Source organism: Pyrus communis, chromosome 4, assembly GCF_041283825.1.
Source record: "Pyrus communis isolate YQ-2024b chromosome 4, ASM4128382v1, whole genome shotgun sequence".
In the NCBI taxonomy this organism is placed as follows: Eukaryota; Viridiplantae; Streptophyta; class Magnoliopsida; order Rosales; family Rosaceae; genus Pyrus; species Pyrus communis.
This window is the reverse complement of record NC_142568.1, coordinates 4,317,739-4,343,668: the sequence shown is the minus strand read 5'-3', so window position 1 is coordinate 4,343,668 and position 25,930 is coordinate 4,317,739. Positions and strand designations below refer to the sequence as shown.

The 25,930-nt window shown below is 36.5% G+C and overlaps 4 protein-coding genes across 5 annotated transcripts; 3 read left to right on the top strand and 1 right to left on the bottom strand.

Annotated features, from left to right (window-relative positions):
- The first annotated feature begins 1,540 nt into the window (after nt 1-1,540).
- LOC137723069 (heptahelical transmembrane protein 4) lies at nt 1,541-4,612 on the top strand. 2 transcript variants are annotated; one of them, XM_088692375.1, is made up of 4 exons: nt 1,541-1,767; nt 2,806-3,100; nt 3,251-3,527; nt 3,773-4,612. In XM_088692375.1, exons 1-4 carry the CDS (start codon nt 1,743-1,745, stop codon nt 4,424-4,426), a joined length of 1,251 nt encoding a protein of 416 aa, XP_088548501.1. In that variant the 5' UTR covers nt 1,541-1,742; the 3' UTR covers nt 4,427-4,612. The 2 variants fall into 2 exon arrangements, with proteins under 2 accessions (XP_088548501.1, XP_068318325.1); XM_068462224.2 differs by having other exon boundaries at nt 1,543-1,767; nt 2,863-3,100.
- Nucleotides 4,613-6,254: 1,642 nt separating this feature from the next.
- On the top strand, nt 6,255-11,796 carry LOC137723320 (ATP-dependent Clp protease proteolytic subunit-related protein 4, chloroplastic). Its single transcript, XM_068462483.2, has 8 exons — nt 6,255-6,559; nt 6,756-6,959; nt 7,934-7,989; nt 8,132-8,258; nt 8,430-8,507; nt 9,734-9,847; nt 9,928-10,037; nt 11,526-11,796. Exons 1-7 carry the CDS (start codon nt 6,296-6,298, stop codon nt 10,000-10,002), a joined length of 918 nt encoding a protein of 305 aa, XP_068318584.2. The 5' UTR covers nt 6,255-6,295; the 3' UTR covers nt 10,003-10,037; nt 11,526-11,796.
- A 2,389-nt stretch (nt 11,797-14,185) lies between these two features.
- On the top strand, nt 14,186-16,070 carry EXLB1 (expansin-like B1). The gene is made up of 4 exons (XM_068460787.2): nt 14,186-14,430; nt 14,846-14,952; nt 15,139-15,453; nt 15,585-16,070. The coding sequence occupies exons 1-4, from the start codon at nt 14,295-14,297 to the stop codon at nt 15,780-15,782; spliced, it is 756 nt and encodes a 251-aa protein (XP_068316888.2). The 5' UTR covers nt 14,186-14,294; the 3' UTR covers nt 15,783-16,070.
- Nucleotides 16,071-18,265: 2,195 nt separating this feature from the next.
- Nucleotides 18,266-25,850, bottom strand: LOC137723464 (uncharacterized). The gene is made up of 12 exons (XM_068462660.2): nt 25,426-25,850; nt 24,964-25,074; nt 23,894-23,989; nt 22,112-22,165; nt 21,796-21,941; nt 21,567-21,717; nt 21,350-21,487; nt 20,423-20,494; nt 20,264-20,337; nt 19,959-20,100; nt 18,682-18,760; nt 18,266-18,494 (listed from the first exon to the last, which is right to left on the bottom strand). Exons 1-12 carry the CDS (start codon nt 25,573-25,575, stop codon nt 18,397-18,399), a joined length of 1,311 nt encoding a protein of 436 aa, XP_068318761.1. The 5' UTR covers nt 25,576-25,850; the 3' UTR covers nt 18,266-18,396.
- Between the last annotated feature and the right edge of the window lie 80 nt (nt 25,851-25,930).

Genomic DNA, 25,930 nt, shown 5'->3' with positions numbered 1-25,930 from the left:
GAATCCCCATCAAGGCTAAGTGTAGGGTATTTTACATACCCCCTTAGCCTCACTCTCTACCCGTATGATATTTTGTTTGTATATATTTGCAAGGGTTAGTGAAAGGGATTTGGATCTGGTGTCTACTTTCTCGATTCAGAGTTTGGCTTCCTCCAAGGATGTGACGGCGGCAATGATGTTGTCTTTGCTGCTGGAGATTAAGGTTTTTTATTGTCTATTTTATGTTGCCTTCAAGCCTAAGCTTGTGTGGTTGTATTTTGAGTTGCTGCTCTCATTTTGCTTGGACCTTTTACTTTTCTTGTAGTTGTTTATCCCCTTTTTTTTAGACGTTGTACTAGTTTTTATCATAATAAAAATTGACTTTATGATAAATAAAATAAAATAAAATAAAATTTAGGAAAGATTTGAAAAATTCTCTCCGATCATACTCACTATCATATCACGCTGTTACTATTGCAAATTAAATTCTTTAGCGATCTCTTATATTAGGTTTCTAGTATCTTTTGCTAAAATTAAGTAAAATAGAAATAAAAAATAAGTTACTTCAATCCATTGTTCTTAATTTGAATCTTTTCATAATTAGTAAAAAATCTCCAATGTTTTAATAATCTAACGACGTAAGATGCGAGTGTGGAAGTTCAATACCTTATAAATTAGAGGATCGACGTTATGTGATATTTTTATTTTCAATATTTAAATTGAAGGTTCTAAAAAACGTTAGGATAGTCGGACGGCGAGTTAGGATCTAGCGCTTAGGTAGATTTCAGTAAATATATTATATTTCGTTTAAATAAGTATTTGCTTATACTTAAAATATTTATAATTTCATCATAAACTACAAAATAGAATGAGCTATATATTATGAAGTATTGAAACAAATGAAAACATAGGGACAAACATATAATGTGTGTTCATTTAAGTATGCAACAAGTTTCTTACAATTTATTAAAAAAATAAAATACAAAATGAAAGTTATCTATTTTCTGTCTAAGTGAGTAACGACTTAAGCGGGTCTTAGCAAGCTAGAAGAGTGCCTAGGTGATCTAGATGAGCGCCTCAACAGATTTAGGTATTATTTCTTAATTTTCAAATATCTAAATATTAATCAAAACGATAACCAGCTTAATGCTTAGACGAAACCTAAATGGTGCTAAGCGAAATTTTTTAAAATAGTATTTAATCTTCTGATTCATGATAATGAAAAGAAAAAAAATCACTTACAACAATTATGCCATTTTATCTGCGAGAATGAAATGGACAAAATTGTGTGAAAGTCACGCAGTCGTTGCAGTAGGTAGCCACTTGGACATCCTCGTGAGAGGCCCTCTCTCACCACACTCTTTCAAGTTTCAACGTCTGAATTTTATACTTTTCTATTTTCTCCGTAAATATTCTTCCCCGCACAAGATTCCTAGGAAAGTAAAACTTTTTACGAATAAAAATCAATTGTTTTCGTTAAATATTATTTATGTTTAATTTTAAATAAAAAAATTAAAAAATAATTATGTAATATATAATGAACGGATGCATTGATTATTCACACAACTAAGATCCGGCCTATCCCTCTCTCACCACTCTTTCAACATCTGGAATTTATACATTTCTGTTTTCTGGGGTACTTGTCTTCCCTGGACAGGTTCCCCGGGAATGTAAAACTTTTCCCGAGAAAATATCCATTGTTTCCATCAACGCCAAAACCAGACAACATCAAGAAAACTCCTTTTGGGTTTTGAACCTTGATCATGGGTGGTGACTCTCCATTATCAGGTAATTACTTTTCCCCTCATATATTATCTTCTAATTCTAATGTTTTGGTTATCAGCTGTGGATTTTAGTCATGGCATATGAAAGATTGATTGCACTGTGGCCTGGTTTTTCTATTTGTATGTTTTCATGGGAGTCCTCTATCAATTTGTTGAGAATTTTTCAAAAGAGTTTGTTTCATGGGAGTCCTATCAATTTGTTGAGAATTTGTCAAAAGAATTTGTAGGGTCTTTGAAGATTAGAAAAATCCTTGTGATTAGGAATGCTAATCTTAAAATTAGTAGTTATGGGTGAGGAGAAAAGAGAAGAAGGCAGTAAATTTCACAAGAAAAATCTTGGTTTGGATAATCTTAATTTACAATTAAAAGGGACATGCGTATTTGTAAAGCCAACAATATGGTTTGATGAAACATTTAATCATCTGTCAATATTAGAGCAAACTCTGAAACAGTATTTGTATCGCCGGGACCCCCGAAGGGCCGGCCGTATGTTTCTCAGAGGAAAGCGTTTTTGGTGAAATATTTTTGAAATCAATTTTTAGTAAAAATCTAAGTGGATCCTAACAAAAGCACTTAAGTGCTTTTGGAACCCAAAATTAATTTACCAAAAGCACTTTCAATTATTTAAAAGTACTTCCAAATGAGCTTTACTTAGGACCCGTCTGATAATTATTTCGTTTTAGTTTTTTTTTTTTTTTTCATTTTTTCCTTGGTAGAAATAGAGGGAATGTATATGGAGGAATGAGGAATAAAGAAGGGCGGAGGGGAGAAAGTAGAAAACAAAAACTAGAAACTTGAAAAGCTACTAAATATTGTTTCCAGTTTTTAGTTTTCACTTTGTGTACTCTTCCATCTACATTTCTTCCACATCCTTCCCGCCGTCTTTTCTCCTTTGTATTTCTCCTCTATTCATAACAAAAACGGGAAAACTAAAAACGAAATGGTTACGGATTTTGTTTATATGATGCGTGTTCCCGTATGTTGTTATCTCTCTCCAAGAAAACCTCTTGGACTTAAATTTTTGACAAACCTTTGTTTGTAGTCTTGTGTGTGCTTAGTAGGAAAATGCTCCTCAATGCTTCTTGTTTCTTGGTTGCAGAAACAAGATCAGTAGAAAATCAATTCAACCATGAAGATGTAAACGAAACGCATTCAACGGAAGCGAAGGGAAAGAGACTCTGGAAGAAAGTTAAATATCAGCTTATTGAATACCATTCATTGCCTTATTTTTTAAGGGACAATGAGTTCATTTTGGGTCATTACCGATCGGAATGGCCATTGAAGCAGGTGTTTCTAAGCATCTTCTCCATTCATAATGAGACTCTTAATGTCTGGACGTAAGTACTCTAGTGCCTAATACTTATTACCGCAATACAATCCAGTTATTTTGTTTTTTGAAGCTGTGCCTCTCAAGTAAATAACGTTGATTGCTGCTGAGAAATGCTTTTAAGACCATTGCTCTTAATAGTTATTCACATTTTTTGTAGGCATTTGATCGGGTTCTTCCTTTTCCTTTTCCTAACCATATACACCGCAACAAAAGCTCCAGACCTCATGGATCTGTCTTCCCTGCAACATTTGTCTGACATGATTAGAAGAGCCAATTTGCACAGAATTCATCCGGAACTGTTGAATTGCCTCCCTTCGCTATCTTTGCCGTCTATGAATTTTCTCTCCTCAGTTTCAAGGAATATAAGTGAACTTCTCGCCAATTGCTTGCCTGACCGGGTCTCCCATGGCAATCAAACAGAGAATTCTGTTCTGGTATTGTCCTGCTCTTTGATTAAATCCAATGCAAAGATGTCTTTGAGTGCTTTTCAAATTCTTTTCGACCTTTTTTTTATTCCCTTTACATGCATGAATTTTTTACCCAGCTACTGATGCACATAACTTTCTGATAAAGTCTCTCTATAAAATCCGTTCTATTACACCGACGGTAACATACTTTTTAATTGGAAGTCCTTTTGTTTCCCAGCCTTATGCCTTTGTTATTTGTTTAACAATTGCAGGATGGAGTAACGGATGACGTGATGAACATGGTGGCCCCCCTTATGTATCGGCCCATAACAAGGTGGCCCTTCTTTGTGTTCCTAGGTGGAGCCATGTTCTGCTTGCTAGCCAGCAGCACATGCCATCTCCTTACTTGCCATTCAGCGCGCCTTTCCTACATAGTGCACAGATGTGACTATGCAGGCATCGCTGCACTCATCGTGACCTCATTTTACCCTCCTGTCTACTACTCCTTCATGTGCAACCCCTTCCTTCGCAACCTCTACTTAGGTTTCATCACAATACTAGGTATCACCACCATGGTTTTCTCCCTCCTCCCATTTTTCCAAGGACCCAAGTTTCGAAGCCATCGTGCCTCTCTCTTCTTTGGGATGGGCGTGTCAGGTGTCGTGCCTTTAGTTCATAAGCTCATAGTGTTCAGGAATCAGCCAGAGGCCATCCAGACTACCGGCTATGAGGTGTTAATGGGGGTTCTTTATGGACTAGGGGCATTGATTTATGCTATAAGGATACCCGAGCGGTGGAGACCGGGGAAGTTTGATATTGCTGGGAACAGTCACCAGCTTTTCCATATCTTGGTTGTGGCAGCAGCTTACACACACTACCGTGCCGGTCTACTGTACCTAAGATGGAGGGACTTGAAGGGTTGTTAGCTTGTATTGAGACTACAGGAGGACCAACATTGGATAATATTATACAAAGGAGCCCTTCTGTGTTGGATTTGGATGTATAGCTAACTTTTTCCTTTGGCCATCTGAAAATTTGTACACATTCCTTTTTCTTGTTGAAAAACTTCCAGGAAATGTAATTATAAGTTTGGTAAAAAATGAAATACCTTTCGTAAACCCCACAATCATTTTCGAAGGGAAATGATTTGTGCACACAACTTTGTAAGCGTTTTTGAATGGAAATAAGTAAGGGTGTGCAAAAAGGGGAAATAGGTGTGCGGAAATGACTTCCCTTTTCGACATGTAGTCAAGTATTGTTTGGATATGTTGTTCAAGTTTAAAGGGTTCCATTGATCTCTCCTTCAAATACCTAAATTTTGATTGACCCCATTGTAATGCTGAAAACATTTTGCAATCTCAACCATGTTCTTCGAATGGATTGCCCCTGATGGTTATGGCCTTCCTCTTAAACTTAATGTGTTCCGGGTTCTTATTCTCCTCCCTCATGAATTTCATATAAATTATCCTATCGTTTGTAAATAAAAAATAAAAAATAAAAAAACAAGTTCTTCAAAATGAAAAGGTGGCATCTTCTTAAACATTATTAACTCAAATACTTCTGACAACAATAATTAAAGTAGAGATGGGCGCGATTCGGTTTGACACCAAATATATTACCAAACCAACTAGCATTTAATAGTTTAGTTTGGCTTTGTCCAACATCACAATTGAAACCAAAACAAACCAAATCATTGTTAATCAGTTTGGTTTGGTTGGTTCAAGCCTATTCTCCATACATCAATAAAAAATGTCTTAACTTTTCAACATTTTTAACTTTCTAAATATCTATACACCTCACACATTCCAATTCGATCAAAAGGTTTAATTTTTTGGAACATAAATTTTCATCAAGTGAAGTAGAACTAAGTTTCAATTAAATAAAGTCTTGTGTTAGCAAACGATTTATTAGTTACAGTCAAACATAAGCTTTAAGTACAAATAACCTATCGCCTATAAGCTTAAATTAAGCTTAAATCTCCTAATTGTTAATAGTCTCTACAGCTTTTAATATATGTACGGTTAGACATCTAAATAACCTATGATATGTGTAAAATAAGTAAAAATTATAATTAAAAGATATACGGTCGATTCGGTTTAGTTTTGATCGATTTCAAAAGTGAAACAAAACGAACCAACATAAAATCGGTTCAGTTTTTAAACTGTGTAACTTTTTCTTCGTCAGAATGAAACTAAACCGACCAAAACAGTTCGGATTGGCTGGTTTGGACAGTTTAGTTGGTTTATGCCCACCACTAAATTTAAGTGTGTGTGAGTTTCACACGATCCATGCACAATTTTTCCTATAACTCATTACTTCGTGAGAGAACAAGATATTTTGAAAATATTTTGTGGAACAATGTTACACCGTCATGTAAAGAGTCTCTTGGCCTAATATTAATCATGGTTTTAGGTAACTCTAGTCATTGACATCTTCATGATAATTATAGCAAAACGATTGGACTTTTACCATTTCTCGTTCTTGTTTTTTCCCTTCAACTTTTTTATTTTTATTTTTTATGTGTAAGTAAAAAGTTTTAGGTAAATGAGAAATTTTAAGTTTAGACATCGTGAATGATGCGTTCAATTATTCCACCTTTCAGTGAAAATATATGTTTTACAAAAACAAAAAAAAAAAAAGTTTGAACGAAAGGACATATTGGGCTGGAATGTCCTATATCATGGACTAAATATTTTATGGCCCAAAAATGAAAAGAGCCCACTTTTATTTGATTTCGATATCTCCGTCCATTTGGCTACTGCGTTCTCCAGTTAACCACCGTTCGAAACTCATCAATGGAGGTGGCAACCACGGCTTCCTGCTTCGCGCTCCACACGCGCATGTTAGCAACGCCCACCACTCTCCGAGCCCTGAACACTACCCGCCCCCATCTGACATCGTCTCATTCCCCTCCCAGAGCCTCCCTCTCCACCAGCTTCCTCTCTCCCTTCGCCGGCAACAGCCTCTCCTCCGACTTCTCCGGCCACAAGCTCCGCCCTTCATTCCTCAATCCGGCGTCGTCTCGTGGCTCCAAACCCACACGCGGCGTCGTCACCATGGTACTCCCCCAAATTACCTTCCCGCATTTTACTCTCACCTTGTGTATTCTTTTCTACTGATTTTTTCGATTTATAAGTAAAAATTCAGCTCAATTGAAATTTATCTGGATGGAATTTGAGATTATGGGTCATGTTGGTTTCAATTATTGTGTAATGAAGTTTGAATTTCGAATCGAATTGAAATTTGTGTGTTTAGGTTATTCCATTTCAAAGAGGAAGTGCATGGGAGCAGCCGCCTCCGGACCTGGCATCATATCTGTACAAAAACCGAATAGTGTACTTGGGCATGTCACTTGTTCCTTCGGTGACGGAGTTGATACTTGCCGAATTTCTCTACCTTCAGTACGAAGACGATACGAAGCCCATTTACTTGTACATTAATTCCACAGGAACAACCAAGGTCAGCACTCGAGACTCTTTCGTTTATTTTCAGCTAGCTTTAGGTCTAATGCCTACTTGTTTCACACATTGGCATCTTCGAAGAACACCCGAAGTCAATAATGAACACCCACACTTTAATTGTTAACTCTTGATACTAGGGATAGGTACAAGACGAGGGGTTCAATGTTCGTTGATAGTGAAAAGGTAGATTTGGGGAGCGTAGTGTGACAAAGTGACATCACCTCCGTTGTCACTTTTGTAGGGATGTCCATGTTTTTCTCTTATTATCGGTCAGTTCATCAGTTGGTAGTAATTGGAGAGTGTATTATAAAGACAGGAAATAACTTGTGTTGGAGTTTGGTAGTAGTACTGATAGATTTCACGTCAGCGGTTGCTTAGATGTTGGTGTTGGTGCTGGAGTTAGTTGTGGCAGGGTTAATGGGATTGTTGCAAACTTCCGATGTATTAAAATGGTAGTTCTGATATGATCATAGGTGATGCCAACTTATGGTGGTTGCAAAGGAGAAGGTTTGTGATGGGATTATGGTGGTTGTGAGATTGTATAGTAATGTCTTCATTGGTGGCAGCAGTATTATCATCCAATAATTTTTAGAAAGAACTGTAGTTAAATACTGTATAATTTGTAACTACACTTTTGTTCTTCTCTTATCCTTTATAATTTTGGGTTGCTTTTGCATGACTTCTTTCATAGTTGTAACTGTAAGTGTAATTCAAGTTCTTTTACGGTAACTATGCTGTTTAATCAATTTGGCAGTAGTTGGCTTAGGAGATAGATAATTCTTTCTTTCTTGAGCTGTAAGCCTTTTTTCTTCCGCTAGATACTTTGACCGAAACAAGGGTGCTTGCTTCTTAATTATTTAGCAATTCTCATATTACGCTTCTTGCCGCATTTACTGTGAACAATGAAGATTGTTCAAAAATGGCACCTTGTTTGTTTTTCATTTTATATGATTCTTATCTTGTATTCTTCAGGGTGGGGAGAAGTTGGGTTATGAAACAGAGGCTTTTGCAATATATGATGTCATGAGGTTATCCATCTTTATGTTCTTCTGTTATGTAATGCATTTAATTATCTTATCGTGTTGATCAGTTCTAGTTTGTATTCACTGAATTTAAGAGGTGATCTGAATTTTTGCCCTAATGGTCGAACTTAATTTCTATTCACTGCAGGTATGTCAAGCCACCTATATTTACTCTTTGTGTTGGTAATGCTTGGGGAGAAGCTGCCTTACTTTTGGCTGCTGGTGCAAAGGGAAACCGTTCTGCTTTACCCTCATCAACAATCATGATGAAGCAGGTTTGATCTTTATCAGTAATTTGTTGAGCTTCATGATGGTGTATTATCTAATGTGTTTCTTAATTTTTGTTGGAAGGCTGGGATTTGTACTTTTTTGTCTGGTTAAGTGGAACTTATACATGTATTAAGTTCTTACCTGAACTTTTCTCTTCTTTGTTTATCTATCTGTAGCCGATTGCAAGGTTTCAAGGTCAAGCAACAGATATTGAACTTGCAAGAAAGGAAGTGAGGAACGTTAAAGACGAGTTGGTAAGATTAGTAGTCACAAACATATTTGTTGCCATCCTTCACTCTGTTCACGTTGACTAGTTTGAATGCTGGTTAGATGTTTATGGTTATTCAAAAGTTTCAAAGAATGGGAGAGATTTTTCCTTTAGCTCATTTCATTTCTATTCTTCCATTTTTCTCTTTTGTGTAGCAGGTGGATATGTTTTCTATCTGGGATGTGGATTGATTTTTGGAGTATATATATTATACCAGGAATTAACTTAACTCTCTGTACAAGTTCAAAATATAGCTCAGGTGTAATAATTCATGGGAATGTAAACGAAAAGAAGAAAAAATAAAGACTCAATTAATTTCAGCATCTACTTCACAGTCCTGATCTATGTTCAACGGACATGGGTTCCCGGGATGATTTCCAAAAATGTGGACTTGGATATGGCCAAAAACACAGTAATTAAAATAATAATAATCATAAATTAACAATAATATAGCTTAAATATAATAAATGACACTAAAAAAAGACAATAGATTTAAAATTACATAGAATAGAAGGTAATCTTATCTTCTCATTCAGTTCTAGGAGCTTTCTCAGGCTTTCTCCTCTAGTTCTGCAACAAAGTAAAAAGCGCTAGGTCCCCGTATGGTTTTCAAATAGAGAGAGAGAATAGGGAGATGTTTGGGCCTTTAACTGTTTAACATATCGTTTAAATACTATAATTTGACACTATAGTTTTACACATTTCGATTTGACCTATGTAGTTTTGAAATAATTACAAGCTGTGTCCTAACCGTGTCCCAGCTGTATCCAAAAGCAAATGGTCAATAAAATCGAAGGACACAACACAATATCCAAAATATGTATTTTTCTATGTCCCACGCGAGTCGTGTCCATTCCAGTGTTAGACACTGCACACACCTGAAAGAAGAAATTGACATGGGGGGATGAAACAAAGAGCTGAAACAAATCTATCAATCAAAAGACGAAAGAACTAACACAATCTTCTACATGGAGAACCCCCTTTTTCCTTTCAAAATGAACTTTATAAAATATTATTCTTGGAGCATGATGTAGTATGTGCTGTGAGTACAGAAATGACTAATTGTGGTATGTTTGGTGAGTATAGAAGTGACTAATTGTATAGAACTTTGCATTGGAGCGTAGAAATTGACATTCATAACTTCATACCAACAAAAGAAGTGCTTTAGGTGACCTATCAACTCAGTGTTTTATTGTCTGATTTATGTTTTAGGTTAAACTCTTCGCAAAGCATGTGGGAAAGCCAACTGAGCAAATTGAAGCAGACATTAGGCGTCCGAAATATTTTAGTCCAAGTGAGGCAGTTGACTATGGCATCATTGACAAGGTATTTCAAATAGAAAGAGTTAATACATTTTTGTCTAACTCATACCAAACATATGTCACTCATTTCAAATTAATTTCCAGGTACTGTACAATGAAAGGAGTACCGAAGACAGGGGAGTTGTCTCAGACCTTAAAAAAGCACAACTTATTCCGTAGGAAGACTTGGAATTCTTATCAGAAGGAATATTCAGGTACAGGGCAATAAGAAGATACTTTCAGATTGTACGTTATGGGATGACTCATTTCTGTTGCTTATTACATGAAATTTACCATATGCTAATTTTGGAGTGAATATCAATGTTTAAGTGTGTACTGTAGTCAGCGATTGTCCTAAGCTTTCTGGACTGATTTACTCTGCTTGTGATTACTTGTGCTTCTTTTCTGTTCAATAATTTTGACATCTCCTGGACGATGATTAGTCGGGTTGTGATTGGCTCATTTGGAACAACTAGGTTTGACTTTTTACGTGTAAAGTTCTGGTTATTTAATAAAGCACTCCCCTTTCCCTCATCCACACCAACCCCTGGTGAGTTTGGAAAACTCCATGTTCTTGGGTAGTACCATGGAACATCATGCCATAACATCGACATTGTACTTCGTTTTAGCTTATTTAGTCCCCTCATATGCTATGGTATGATGGCCACAATAATCTGAAAAGCCTAGTATGGAAGAGTAACTAGGGTTTTTGGATCTTTACTTTCTGTTGACTAGGAAATTTCTCTCTGGTATCATTTATATGCCTTTTCAAAATTTCACTGCGCACAATCTCTCCCAGTTTTAATTCTCAACCATTCCATTGCTCTAGTATGAGGACAAGTTGGTTCTGGATTTGCGAAGTAATTGCTTGTTCTTTTCATGGCCATACCACCTTTACCACTATTTCTCCATAAGATTCAGTAAGTAGACACTTGGCAGAGGTGCTGTCCTTTTTTTCGTTGGTTGATTGGTAAATTTGGGAGTGAAGATGACTAATGAGGTTTTGGTGGATGGTATGTTGTATTGTTTGTAATTTTGGTTTTGTCTTCGACAAACATCACCCTTTCGCCTTTCCTTTTCAACCCAATTTACAAGTGTAAGAAAGAGGTGAGAAAGTAGAAGATTTGGTGATATTAACCGTACACATACTCAGTGGATTGTGTCTACTGATTCTCTTCCATGATTTGCTCTAAGTGGTTGCCCCATTTATGCAAGTGATGTCATTTTTTTAGCCCATTTTATGGTGAGTCACTTTCTTTGAGTTGGAACTCCCTCCTAGAACCACGGTATAATCATTAAGAACAAATTATTTAATACGTGTTTGGAAAGTTTGCATCATTGTAGTTGAAACAAGTGTGTTATTACTGGGTTCGTGAAGTCTGTCTTCTTGTCCGTAGTTATGTAATTTTTTATTATTAGTGCTGGATCAACAAGCTTAGATCAGAGAATATGCTTTGCCTATAGTGCTAATTAAAAAAGTGCTTGTGCTGAGGTCAAAACAGCAGAAGGTGTGTCTATGCTGCAAATGCTAAATACTTTAATCAAAGACTAGTTAGTATCAACGCACTATGTTGATCCAAATTAAGTAAGTTTTGTACATGTTCTAAATTGTTGTTGAAAGAATGGTAGTGGAGTTAAACTTCAAATTTGTGACGATTGTGATGCCTCATTGCGCGATGTGCATGCAAACTTTGTGATTTCAGATTGAAGTTTATGTGGTGATTGTCGTGGAGAATGCTCGGGCCAGAGTCACACCATGCACGGGAAAAACTGGGCATCCAGCTTCCAAGTGGTAACACAAATATTTTCCAGCAAAGCAATGCATAATACATAGCCTAAACTTGTATCAAGCACAAAGAACCATCTGTGTAAAACAGTTGAAAAGAAAGCAAGTGTTTTGCTTTTGACTTTTAATGTACACTTGGTGTTTGCTGATTTTTTGTTAATTTGGTAATTAATCATCTGCGTTTGGCACATGTGGTGCGTCTAGTACAATCTTGAAGAAGAGGAAACACCAGCAGGATCACATTTGAAGGTAAGAATGTTTGTGATAGTGGTTAAGATAATGAAGGAAATGATTAGTCACTAATCTCGTATTACAGAATTTAAACACACGTCCCAAGTGCTTACGAACTCAGCACAGAGAAATGGTGTGCTTGGAAGTTGGAACAAGGCAGGTGGAGGGCAAAGGATGACGATTCACCTACCCCCCCCACCCCCATTTGGGATTTGGACAGGAAGCCTACTCTAATTGGACCTCATGAGCCCTTGCTTCCCCTCACCTCAACTTTTGTTAGTACTATTACTTTTCTTTGTCAAATCAAGAGAAATCGAACTCGAAACTTATCCTAGGTTTAGTCATTACATCACTCTCCCTCTCCGATTGACGGAACGCGGAGAAGGGTAGACCTATTTTAAGAGAGACAATCCTCGCCAGATCCTCTTTGTGGGATTTCGGGGATCCTTCAATTACATCTGTTTATCGTATATCGTGCGGTCAATTTTTGTCAAGTACTGTTTATATTTAATTTTAAATAAAAAATTTATAATGATTTTTGACCGTACGATGTACAATGAATGGATGTGATTGGAGGATCTGACGAGGATCTTCCTGATTGTTTTAAAAGTTAAACATGTCGAAGTTCTCCATTCTTTAACTTTCTCAAATAAATTTCTCTTGTTTTGGTTGGTTAAAGCCAAACGTGTCAAAATCTTAAACCCAATTAGCTAGGGAAATTATAAGTGCTCATCCTTTAATCTTAAACTTTGACACGGCATTAGAGGTTAATGCCTTGGTTTTTAGTCACTCCGAGTGAGTCTGAATCTGATAGACCTACTCACTCAGTCGGCATGTCAGTGCGTTACAACCAAACCCGACGATGGCTTTGGTGGGTTTCAATTAGTCCACTTGTTTATATCCCATAGCCCTTGGTATTTGACTCAAAACACCAATTAAATTTCTCAAGGATCATCTACCAGTTTCCAATTGAAAACCATTTCCATCAAATTAACTCACGTAACAAATGACCCGTACCAAGTGACTAAACTAACAACTAAAAGACCATAACTCAAAACAACCAAAATCCTAAATTAATCCACAACCCTAATTCATAGCCATCCATACGAATTGAAGTCGCGCTACCATTGAACTCACCACATCTAGCAATGATCTGAGAACCTATAGAACAAAGGAAGGGTACGAAGAACAGTCGATCTCCAATGATCCAATTGCTCATATTAGCGGAAAAGAGTCGTGTAATAGTGACTAGGAGTCATCACCAGACAATGTTGGCAAAAAATAAACGGGCAAGTCACACTGAAGTCTTTCTAATCGGCCATAGATTAGATATAAAACTAGAGAAAACAGAAAATTTTGGAGCAAGCATTCTTGGAAGCATTGGAAGGAGGGAAGAGCAAAACATAGGTGATTTGTGTTGAAAACAAAGCAGAGCTCATACTACGTCGCCCCAAGAGACTCGTTCATTGTTACTAAAAAAACTAGAAATGGTCATCATCCCCTTTTTGGAGGCTTTGGTTTTTATCTCTAGGAAAACTTAACCGTCATCGATCGTAAATTCTCTCTCTCATAACGCGATTAATTACAACCATATAGTATGATCAATCATGCTATTAAATGTCTCATTGTTATTAGTAATAATTTGTACACAAGGTACAAAAGTATTGGTTTTCGTCCAACCTACACAACTAGGGAGGAATAGACAGAGAATGGTCCCAAATGTAATGATGGTTTAAGAACACCCTAACTTAATTAAACCTGCACATTCAAGGAACAAGCGAAAATGTTCAGCTCAGCTATTTGTGAATTATATAATATTCCCTCCACTAACACATAGTAACATGTTTTCATACATCCCATTTAAAATTGATAGTCTTTTTGATGAATTTAATAATGATAAGACAAGAGTTTTCATTTGACAACTATCCCACTATTAGAGACAGTAATTTCTTTCAAATTATTGAGACTAGGTGAGACGAGACTAGACTCAGACTTAACCTATTCAGTTCTGCCCATCAAATGGATCAACATCGGAGGTTCAACGCAAGTGGTTCTTTATCACAGTGATGGAAGGGTGTTGTGTCCTTACATGACGGTATGGGTTTGAACCCTGTCAGTGGCTAATCTAACATTTAACTTACTAACGCTATCGTTTCACTCAAAAAAAAATTAAAAAAAATCGGAGGTCCAACGTGTAAGTACACGTTATCAATCTAATCCAAAACTCCAGAGCTTTCCTTTTTCTTTTGCACCCTGTATTCCCAAAGTGGAAGAAAAGGTATGTACCACCTCAGCATGCACCCTCCCCCCTGCCTCGACTATAAATATTGGGACTAAGATACCTTTGCTCTCACAACCCTCCTAAACTCATTTGCTTAATCTATCTGATTATCGTCTTACTTTGCGATAATTAACTTCCTTGCATCGTCTAGGAAAAACTTTGTCACACAGAGACATGGAGTTTTTCCTTAAGCACATAACTTGGTTTCTTTGTATCATGGTACTGTTACCTGCACTATGTACCTCTCAAGACGCATTTGTTTCCTCTAGAGCAACCTACTATGGTAGCCCAGACTGCTACGGGACCCCAAGTATGTGTAGCTGTCTTACTAATCGATGTTTACGTTCATAATATATTTGTGCGTGTGCATGACAGTTTTGTTGCTAGACTGTTAATCAAAAGCATTGATCAAGTAGAACTATTTTTTAACATGTGATTTTGATTGATAGCGTGCGAAAATAACATGTTAGCTTATCATGCAAAAGAAAACTATTAAATGTATAGTAGGGTAACATTCTCTACCAAACTTGCATTACCAGAAACATGTTGACCACGTAAGGATATTTACATTCTAGATAACTTCAATATTATAAAAGTTTAGATTTACAGTCCGGTAACATAACCACGTTAAGTCATCAGATAGTGTGACAAAATAATATTTCCATGCACGTAAGTATATTTGATTATGGTATATGTATATTCACAGTGGTATATTACTGATGCAGCTGGAGCTTGTGGGTTTGGAGAATATGGAAGAAAGATCAACGACGGTCAAGTAACCGCAGTTTCTAGGCTGTGGAGGAACGGAACTGGCTGTGGTGCATGCTACCAGGTACATCCACTTCCTCAAAGTTTTCAATAGTTTACTATGTGACGAAAAGAACAGTAATACTCATATTGATTAGCACTAAGCAAGCATAGACAAGTAATCATGCCGGGCCGGCTTTTTTAAATTAATCGTAATGATAATTAACTTAATTAAGTATACTGTAGTTAATACTGAGTGTGGTTTCATCAGGTGAGGTGCAAGGTCCCTCAGCATTGCAGCAGTGATGGGGTAACTGCGGTGGTGACGGACTACGGCGAAGGCGACAGAACTGACTTTATCTTCAGCGCAAGAGCTTATGCAAAGTTGGCAACCAATCCAGCTTCGTCTGCGGTATTATTTGCTTCCGGTGTCGTTGAAATCGAATACAGAAGGATCCCTTGCAAGTTTTCTGGTTACAACATTGTGTTCAAAGTCCATGAACACAGTAAATATCCTCATTACCTTGCCATAGTCATTCAGAATGTTGCTGGGATAAATGACATAACAGCTGTTGAGGTTTGGCAGGTGAAAATTCAACTCCAACTCAATATTTCAAATACAACTTACCAAGTTACCATGTTATTAATATTTCGTAAATGTGATTTGTGTAACATTACTGGTCTGACTAAAAATATTTTTTTCTTTTGTTGGGGCAGGAGGATTGCCAGCAATGGAGGCCAATGAGGAGAGCATATGGAGCAGTGTGGGACCTTCCAACCCCACCAATGGGGTCCCTTAGCTTGAGGTTCCAAGTGAGTGGCAGTGCAGAGGTGAAATGGGTGCAGGCAAACAAAGTCATCCCTGCTGATTGGAAGGCTGGGGCTGCATATCAGTCGGACATTCAGCTCACTTAGGAGGACACTAATTTAATTACATGTTGATTAATATTATTGCTTGTTTATGTTTAGTTGCTTGGCATGGATTTAGTATAAAATAATTAAAAGTATCAGTTAATGTATGATGCTTGTTAGGAATCAGTGCACTTGGCTTTCGTTTGCCCAAGGATTAGTGGGGTTCTGTACCTTCAGTTGGTGAGGTTATGTAATATGAATGAATAAAGTTCCACCTTGTTGGATACTTTAAGCTTGCTTTATAAACAAAGTTTGTTATGGTATTATACCAAAAACTTTTGGAGTGCTCTCTCCGAGTATCTGGTACTCCGGGTGTTTTAACCGTTGAATTTTAAATTTTGTATTTTTAAACAAAGATCTAACGGTTAAAACACTCAGAATATAAAATACTCTGAAGTATTTTAAAAGACAACAAATAATGATCAGCTATTTATATATATATAATAAAAATAAGGCAAAACCAGAAATGCATAGAATGAAAAATAAAATAAAAAAACCAGATTCGTAAAGCAAAAAATAGACGTGGTCCTTTGAATGTGGAACTTCATTCGGATTGCTTAACCAGGCACCAGCAAGTGGCTAAACTGACTACCTTTGTTTTGACCGTCCTTAAGCCATCTCCTATGGTTGAGGGCTAAACGTGGCCCGTGTCATTTTTAGCCTTTAATGAACCATGTAGCAAAGATCTCAGATAAGATTTTGCTCTGCGCGGCACCTTGTCATGATTGAATCTTTAGCATTTCTCAAATATGTTTTTTCGAGTGACATCCGACAGTTCGTGAGCAACTTTTGAGATTTCTGAACAGATTTTTCTTGACGTGATATTTTTATTATGATTGAATCTTAATCATTTTATTAATATGATTTGCAAGTGAAACGTGTTAATTCGTAAGAAACTCTCTAAATTTTTTATTAGGTTTCTCTCGACATGACATCTCTTATCTTCAACTTCACGTGTGAATAGATAGTGTGCATTGAGTTCCATATCTCACTACTTCATATGCTTCCATTTCAATTTCTCTCATCTTCTATAATTTGTCAACCAATTCTGGCAATGTATGACAACTCTGATTTCAGTTCCAACTTGGATCATAAAAGAATACCAAGAAGACGATGCACATCCGCGCATAACGGGTGGAATGTCCAGCCAGAAGAGATGACCTTACATCCATTTTCGCAAAGATATGCCATTTCAGTCTACTCAAGTGATCAGTGACAGAGCTAGCATAGGATCGTTGGTTGTCCTGGACCCCAACAACTTCAAAAGCTCCATATATATTTGTTTTGTAAATTGTGTTTGACACCTATAAACACTTAAAGGCAAACTAAATAACAACTTCCTCCTCCTACTTCTTCTACTTTCTTCTATCATATTTGTATTCCTTTTCTCTTGTCTGAAATACTTTAGTTGAAAGCCTTGGCATCCTTCAACATCATTCTACAATATCATGTATCCACTCTCGACAAGTCTCTACAAATAATAGTAGTTGTCGACATAAATTGGCATAAACTTTCAGCATATGTTGACAGGAATTGGCAGATGCCTACTAGGTGCTCGACAAAATGGTCCAATAAAGTTTTTTTTGGGTGATATTCCCATTATTTGAAAACCCTAAATACGCAGCGATTGGGCTTATAATTAGAATTTTTAATTTATTATTAGTACAAATGATATTTTTACAATAGGGTGAGGAAATAACTGGTCTCAAATTTGTCATCTACAAAATTCGAGCTAAGACCTTTTATTCACAAAGAAAAAAAAATACTACATGATCGTAGTACTAATGACATTTAAAAATTATCATTTATGAAATTAGGGACTAAATTTTGAATCTAAATGATTAAAAACTGCAATGGAAGGTATAATTCGTAATCAAAACCTATTAATATTAGGAAGATAAATTTCCCGATACGAAAATCTAGTTCTTTATGTTAAAAGGAAAAAGGGAAAATGAAGGGAAAAAGCATTGAATTGAATATTAGTAAGAGAAATTTCATGATACACGTGATATTACTCATGGTTTTCGACAATGACACACATGCCACAGGCTCATATAATGTCCCATGTTAATAAATTGAAGAATGTGAGTTTTTGTCCATGTTTTTATTTCATTGACACAAAATCACGTGACAATAAACCCCATGTCATGTAAGTCCTCCCCTCATTTCTGACAATCAAATTGAATAAACCAAACAAAATAAGCTGACTAAATTAAACATGGACATGTGTAAGGAGAGAAAGGACAAGCGATTATCATTTCCCAAAATTAACAATACATACTGTCATCTGCAAAAGCTATAATTTTTATTTTTCCCCCATGTTAATGCCTTTGATTACCAAGTCATTGCTGCCCAACATGCAGGACAAAAATTTACTTAAGACTTACAAAATTGAAACAATCTCTAATTTTGAGTGCGTTAATTTTGTGCGTCTATATAACATTACACTGTTTTAATGACCTTTAAAATCATACAACATACAGCATGAAGAGAAAATTTCATTAAATGACCTCTAAAATCAATCTACAAGCTGAGAGAAAAATAGGCCAAACATACAGAAAAAAATAATTGCCCATCATACAAGAGTAACAATCTTGCGAAGAAATAAACAGCGTAATCATTCCAAGGACTTTAGGAGCCTAAATAGTGCCGCTGCTTCCCTAATCCGTGAGAACTCTATGCAAAAAGCTTGGACTTCGATGAAAAGATCCTTAACTGCAAAGACGGCCATCAATAAAAGTAAGCAACGTAACGTTGAGATTAAAAACTGTTACTTCAACTGTTGATACAACAAATGTAGTTAGAATCCCATTGATTGACTGTTTCTACATCAAGCATGCGAGTTCAAACAAAATCAAATGACCAATATAACATTGAATTGCAAGTAGAGAGTGACACTGACCATTGATAATTTTGCTTCGGATAAGGCTCTGAAGAAACACGCAAACAAGTCTCACAAGTCTGTTCTGCATGTATTTATCCTGAGAGTAAAATATTCAAAACTGCTTAAGGAACTTACAAAATAAGAGTTTGGTACCAACAAACAAAAACTATCATCTAATACCTTCTGACAGCGAGTGAGGGAGGAAGAAAGAATTATAATCAAAACAGACAGCTCATTTTGAGCTCGTGAAGCATGCATAATGCTACACACACAATTTGACAACTTCACAGCTTTACTTTATGGGAGGGTTTGGGAAAACCAAATAAAACCACAACGACTTTAACAAGTAATAGTTTACACTAAAGTAGAATAAAAGAGAATGCACATGTCCCTTCCCGCCTTCAACTAAGGAACCCTAACGAACCTATATTACTCAGTTCAATCAGCAAACACTAGCATGTTCTTTTACATAACTTTCCAAAAAATGCAGGGCCCTAAAAGAACCTTAAATAGATAATCCCTCATTTGAACATCATGAACGGAGAATAGGGGGAAGCAGGATTTTAAAGAAAGAGCGACAAATTTCCCATGTTCAAGCAGGCTCTTAAATTATTTTTTCAATCAAACCCTAGCCTTAAATATTTCACTACATAGCTTCTAAACCTCATCATAAAATAAACGTTATAGCTCCTAAACATATGTATTTGAAGCAATGCACAAGGTAAGAAATGTATTGCATGATCAAATAAAAAAACATAGATGCATGAACGCTTAAACAAGACAGAAAGAAAATCTTATTATCACTCAAATTTAGTCTCCTCATTCGCATCCTTCAACTTCAGAACGCCTCAACCCATCCTAAGCATCATCCTTGTGTTTATACTCTGTTCCTTCCATTGACAAACCTTTATCCAATTATATGGCAATTGCTGACATGGCATGGTTGGCATTGAAGAATGCGTCACGCACACAAATCTTCTTCCTAAACCCTAAACCCTAAGGCCACTGCACTGACTCACCAAAAGAAGCCACTGAACCAGAGTGGGAAAACCTCCTAATAACGTACCACAATGCACATCCTTAACGAATCTAGCCAGCCTATTCAAAATTTCTTCTCCTAACAAAAATCTACCACTTTTACTTATCTCCCAATTAGTATTATAGCATGGAACCATTAAAGGAAAAAACTATCTGAAACTCATTACAATTCAACTGTTTGCATCAAGACTTGAACTGTGCCTTTGAATCTTAGAATACTTATAACCACAGTCCAGAGGCAAGGTGTGAGCAAGTACCTTGATGTTCTCACAAGATGATATACAATTTGCTATGTACAAGTGTATGAACTCGGAAGGAAGTCCAACTGCTGTAGTAAGCCTGTTCACCACTTCCATTGAGTGCAGACTCATGTCCATATTGACAAGCACTGTAAAGTATCTGTGGCCACAAACAAAATTTTTACAAAGCATAAAAACCTTAAAAATGAGGAAGTTAACAGGCTTAAAAGTTTACAAAAGAAAATAGGTACAGGAATAAAAAATAATCTCGTATTCTCTGTAGAATTAGACACACAAAGTAATCAGAGAAACTGAAGACATACTCTGCAATTTCAGGGAGTTTTATGAGCTTGGCGAGGACTTCAACTGCAATAAGGGGATTATTTTCCACCAATTCCTGAAAACAATAATGCAGGAATTATACAGGTATTAGATTAAATCATACTAATGTTGTTGACTGAGATTTATGTGACAACGCTTACCGGTAGCTTTCTTGGTGTCAGCCCACAGTGATATACAAGTTTCGGGTCATTTGCCAGCTCCAACAAGACTTTCTGGACAGAGAAAGGCAAAGCATTAGGTCATTTGTTCCTTCAAGATGATTGACGTAAGGTATAAAATCAAATAACATGAATTTCTCAGTTAAAATGAAGCCATCAAGAACCCTCTATCGTTAATAATTTATTTTATCAATTATATTATTTTGGGGACGGAGAATGAGACCATAGGGCCACTTTAGCAGACATGTCCAAGTGCCACTACAAACTGGACTATAGTCTATACCCCAGCCACATAAATTTCCCCAGATAACACTAAATTTAGAAATAAGGCTAAATTCAAAGATACTTCAATGTATCATTTATAATTGACTCCAAAACTCCATAATCCTAACACTAATTCAGCTCTAGTTGATCTATACATATAAACCTTGGGGTCCAAACAGGAAGGGCCTACTTTCAAGTTCAGCGTTTTGTTCTGAGTACCCAATTCAACCTTGCCTCGATAAAAAGGTTATTTCCGTTGAAAATAAGGTACCTCAGCATTCCAAACCAACTAGAATGGGCTCGGAATGGGCAGAGATGGTTCATCGGTATTATTCCCCCCCCCCCCTCTTTCTCTCTTTGCTTTCTAGTGCAAAGTACAGCCCCATTCTCATTATATTATACTATTTGATTCATGCATGTACCAGAACCATGAAAAGACCAACCCGACAATGGTTCATACACTAAATCCTAGGACCCACATCAATCAAATGCTAGACGCATAGCATATGACTTAACTAAATGATATGAAAAGATTCATTCAATCAACATAGGACTGATACACAGAAGTATAAATACATTTTTAATATCATATTGCTTAAGATACATCAAATATATGAAGGGTATAAAGTATATACATGTCGGCACCTCTTGTTGTGCAGGCGCAAGTGGTCCCTTTAAAGCTTTTGCAATCAAGTCCCTGACAGCTGCCCCTCTACTAGTATCAATACACATTCCATCATCCCATAAAAGTTCATGATTGTCCACAGGGTTAAGCCACACTAGCTGAAACATGTTTGACAAGTGAAATCAAGTAAACAAGTAAGCCCTAAAAATAATCAATAAATATACCCTTATGTCTTACTTCATCATTCTGAACTGGGAGCCTAGGTGGAATAGGCCTGTTCCAGTGAGGACCTAACCCTTCCAGCGTTAAATTGGATAGCAAGCCAAGCACCGTCTCGTCTCTATCTCCAGATCCAATTTTAGGTTTTGCTCCAGTTTGTATATCAAACCTAGACCATGATTCTTAATGTCATATGGAGAAGGCAAAGAAGACACACAAAAAAACTATCTATTGTTCAGGGTCGTACTCTAATGAGTTAACATCACAACCACGAGGAACATCAGGGTCTGCAACCACATTTCTGATGGAAGCATCCTTGAATGGAGAAATAAATCGTTCTGGATGGACTTTATCGGCATACTGCTGCTGCAACTGTTCATGTTGCGGAAATGCCTGACAGTGAGGACAATTGAAAAATATCTATTATAGCCATAGACTAAGAATGTTTCTCAACACTGTTAAACAATATCCCTGAATGCAGTGTGGATCCTGTGTAGACTTGAAAGATTACCAACTGCGAGAGTGTTTTTAATAGTAAAATATACATAGGTCACATAACTTACATGTACTGAAGGATCAAAGCTTTTGATGTACTCTGCAGCAGACTTTTTAAGAATCTGAAACAGACAATTCTCCTTCAGATAAACATAATCTTCAAGAAAAGCATTCAAGAGAAGATGATGAGGCAGTAACTAAATAAAGTAACAAAGCCGCTGGTTACAGTTCACTTTGGTGTAGTAAAAATAGTATCTATTACTAACATTTCATTTAAATGTACCACGAATATATCAAAGCCAACAACTAATAAAACAACCAATCCCGCATATAAAAGCAACTAAGGATGACAAACTTGAGCAGATAATAAACAAGAACTCAAAGTGTCCTGATGGGGTTTTTCTTTCCTGATGGAATTATTGAGAAAATGCAAAGTTGGTATGAATGCTTAGTAGGATATAGGAAATTCAGGTTCTCTATCTAACAAAATTTGTAATTTTGAGAGAAGAATCTACGAGCGAAAATAATCTTACAACAATAACCAACATAGGAACAACACAAGATGAGTTTTTTTATCAAAACTTGATGAGCCAACAGCTGCAAGATAAAACTTCAATTTCAGACATCCAAATTTTGATTTGCTTTACAAGAGATAGCCTTATTTATAAGCTTCAAATAGAACTCAGTGACTCCAAAAAATACTAGAAAGCTTCCTTAAAATAATAAAAGACTCATTAAAATTAGGACTTAAAAAAACTTAAAAGGTTTTTCTAAGATCCAAATGCATTGACTCTTAATACATACCAATGTTTTAAAAGGCCTCAGGGCGCGCCTAGGCGCCCTCTGAGGCTGGGCTTGAGGGTTGCCGCCTCTGTTTTGAGGGAGTGGGCATAAGGCTTTGCCGGAGCCGCCTAGGCAGCAGAAGGCGCGCCTCAAGGCTTTTAGGTTTTTTTTTTTTTTTTTTATCTTTTAACTCCCAAACCCAAATTTTGGGTAGGGTTTTAACTGCCTCATACCTCTTCCTAGCACTATCGTCTCTCTTGACTTTTTTTCTGATTTTTATTTTTAATATAAGGAAAACTAATGAAAAGGGCTTGAAAACTTTGAGTTTTAATGATCAGGACAGAATAAAGGGTAAAGTGAATAGTACCAGGATTGACTTTTAAGTGTAAAAATGTGGTTTTTCGTTAAAGTGAACAGTACCATGGGCTTTTCGTTAAAACTCCCTTTAATATAATGGATGTGTGTGCTGTCAGCGTGCATTGTTATATGTGTGCTCATTGTGCTTTTCATCCTATATATATATATATATATATATATATATAATATATGTCTATATATGTGTGTACATATATTTATAATATATGTGTGTATGCTCAGGGTGATTATTGGTTAATAATCTTTTTTTTTTAATATAATATATGTGTACGCTTAATGCATATATTAAAAAATTTAGGTCCCGTGAGGTTTCGCCTCACACCTAGGACGGGCTATCCCTCGAACGCCTCGCCCACGCCTCACGCCTTTAATACACTGAAACATACACAATAGATTCACACCCTGACTTCTTTATCTTTTTTTATTGAACATTATATGCCATCTGCAATATCTTCGCACCAAAACGGCCTTATGCTTTGACCTGGGCCAACAGGCATAGTCTTAGTCGGATTCATTGTAAATTTGTAATGCTAATTTAGCAACATTCCTAGGGGAAAAGAAGAAAACTCAAAAATTCATGTTCGTTTGCAGTTCTGTGTCACAGGTACAAACAGAAAAACAAAAGTTTGTAGAACTATATCAACAACGTAATTCAGCTTAACAAATCAAAAGGGTAAAAAATAATGGAGAACCTCTTTGCTTTCACTAGAGCCAACAGAGCCAAACAGCTGTAATAGCTGCAGAACAAGTGCCCTCTCATACTTTTCGGCTTCGACATCACATGCAGCCTGCAACCCAATTATAAAAAGCTCACATTAACAAATGATGCAGTTTCTTTAATAAGAAAGCAGATTATGATGTTATTGTACTATAGTATCAAGAAAGCAACTTAAGTGCCAAATAAGCTGTTAAGCATAGATTCAACCTCCTGTCATTTCAAAGAATGGTCTGTCGCTTAACTATTGCTTCAAATTGGTAACAGAATCATAAGTAGAAGAACCATAAAGAAAAATATTGATAAATTATTTGAAACCACAAGCTCATCAAAGTTTTCATACTTCCATGCTTACATTCTCTATGTTTACTGTGATCTAGTAATTTCTTCAATAGAAATCTGAAACTGATTGTAGGCGTCATCTGCCCCAAATTGAACTAAATGGCCATGTAGGTGATCAGATCAAACCTAAAAATCTAGAAATTATGGCCTTCAAACCATTTTATTCAGTTCTTGCCAGTGTCTTAGTTGAGTTGAGTCCTTTCTTTTACATATATCATAAGAGTATTTCTTTTTTGTTGAGTGATTTAATTTATAAGAATACGATAAACCCAACAATTCAAGTGATTCAAGTATCAAAAAGGTGAAAGATCAGCATTAGATCTATTACACAGATTAAAAAACTGTTGTACACATTGGGGAAAAACAAAAGGAAACAACAATCAGCTTAGTTCCTAATTTAAAATTTGACTGAGTCTTAAATGATGAGGCAGATAGCATACATTAAGGTAAATTCTGGACATGTTTCATATCTTAGTTGTGATAAAGTTCAAGATTGCGATGAGGTTGATATTCAAAAGAGCCTTTTCGGAGAAAAAGTGCAGTTCCTTACAACTTTACGTATCTTGGTTGCAACATGTTGCAACATAAATAGCAAATAGAAACAAGAAACTGATCTCAATCAGATACCAATCATCCTTTGTGAACACCAAAGCAACCAAGACTAATGAATTACCAATTCTTGAATGAAAAAAGCGCAATGCTTACGTTTATAAGTAAATCAAGGAACGGATTTGCAGAAGGTTTCTGTGATGAGTAGGCCTGCTGAAGAATAGCGAAGGCAATCAAACGCTGAGTGGAGCTCAGCATCTTCTTGTCCTGGGAATAGCACCAAACTTGTTAGAATCCCACATCACAAAAAGTATGCCACACAAAAGCCAACATCTTTAACACATAAAACCATAAACACAAATTCAGTTGATATCCAATTGATGTCTCCACTCTTGGGTATCCATAATCATACATGCAAATTATTAAAAAAAAAAAAAAAAAAAAACAATAATTGATACCCAAGTCCAATTGCTCATAAACCCTAACACAGCCCTGACAGTAAGGGATTTAGGGTTTTTCCTCTAATTTTGTAAAGAAATGAAATTGGGCACGTCTCAATGTTTGTCCTAAAGCAGGCACCAAAGAAAGAGAGAGAGAGAGAGAGAGAGAGAGAGAGACCTGTAAAAGAATGGAGAGAGAGAAGCAGGGAGTGAATTGGCGGCCATGAGAGAAAATGGAGTTGAACTCAGAGACGATCTCTTCGATCGGGCGCTGCTCTGCTCTCAGCAGTCCAAACACCACCTTCGATTCTTCAAAGCCCAGCTTCATCTCCTAGCTTTTCACCAACACCCTCGCAGACACACTCGAAACGAAGAAGAAGAAAACTCTTTTTTCCTATTTCTTTTTTATTTAATTTTATTTTTCATGTAGAAGGAAGAAGAAAGAAAGAAAATCTTTTATTCTCAATCTGCGGACTGAATCTGTTCAATCTGGGCCTGTAAACGGGTCGAATATGGGTCCGATTGTCCTATATTCAATCTGTTAAATTATGATATGGATTGGAATCCCGATCATCCGACCCGATTTATTTTCCTTGTATGGTTATATTCTCCTCCAAAACCTTCGACTCTTATCTCGGGGTGGGCACGATGTAATTCAGCCCGTCTCCACCTCAAATCCGAAT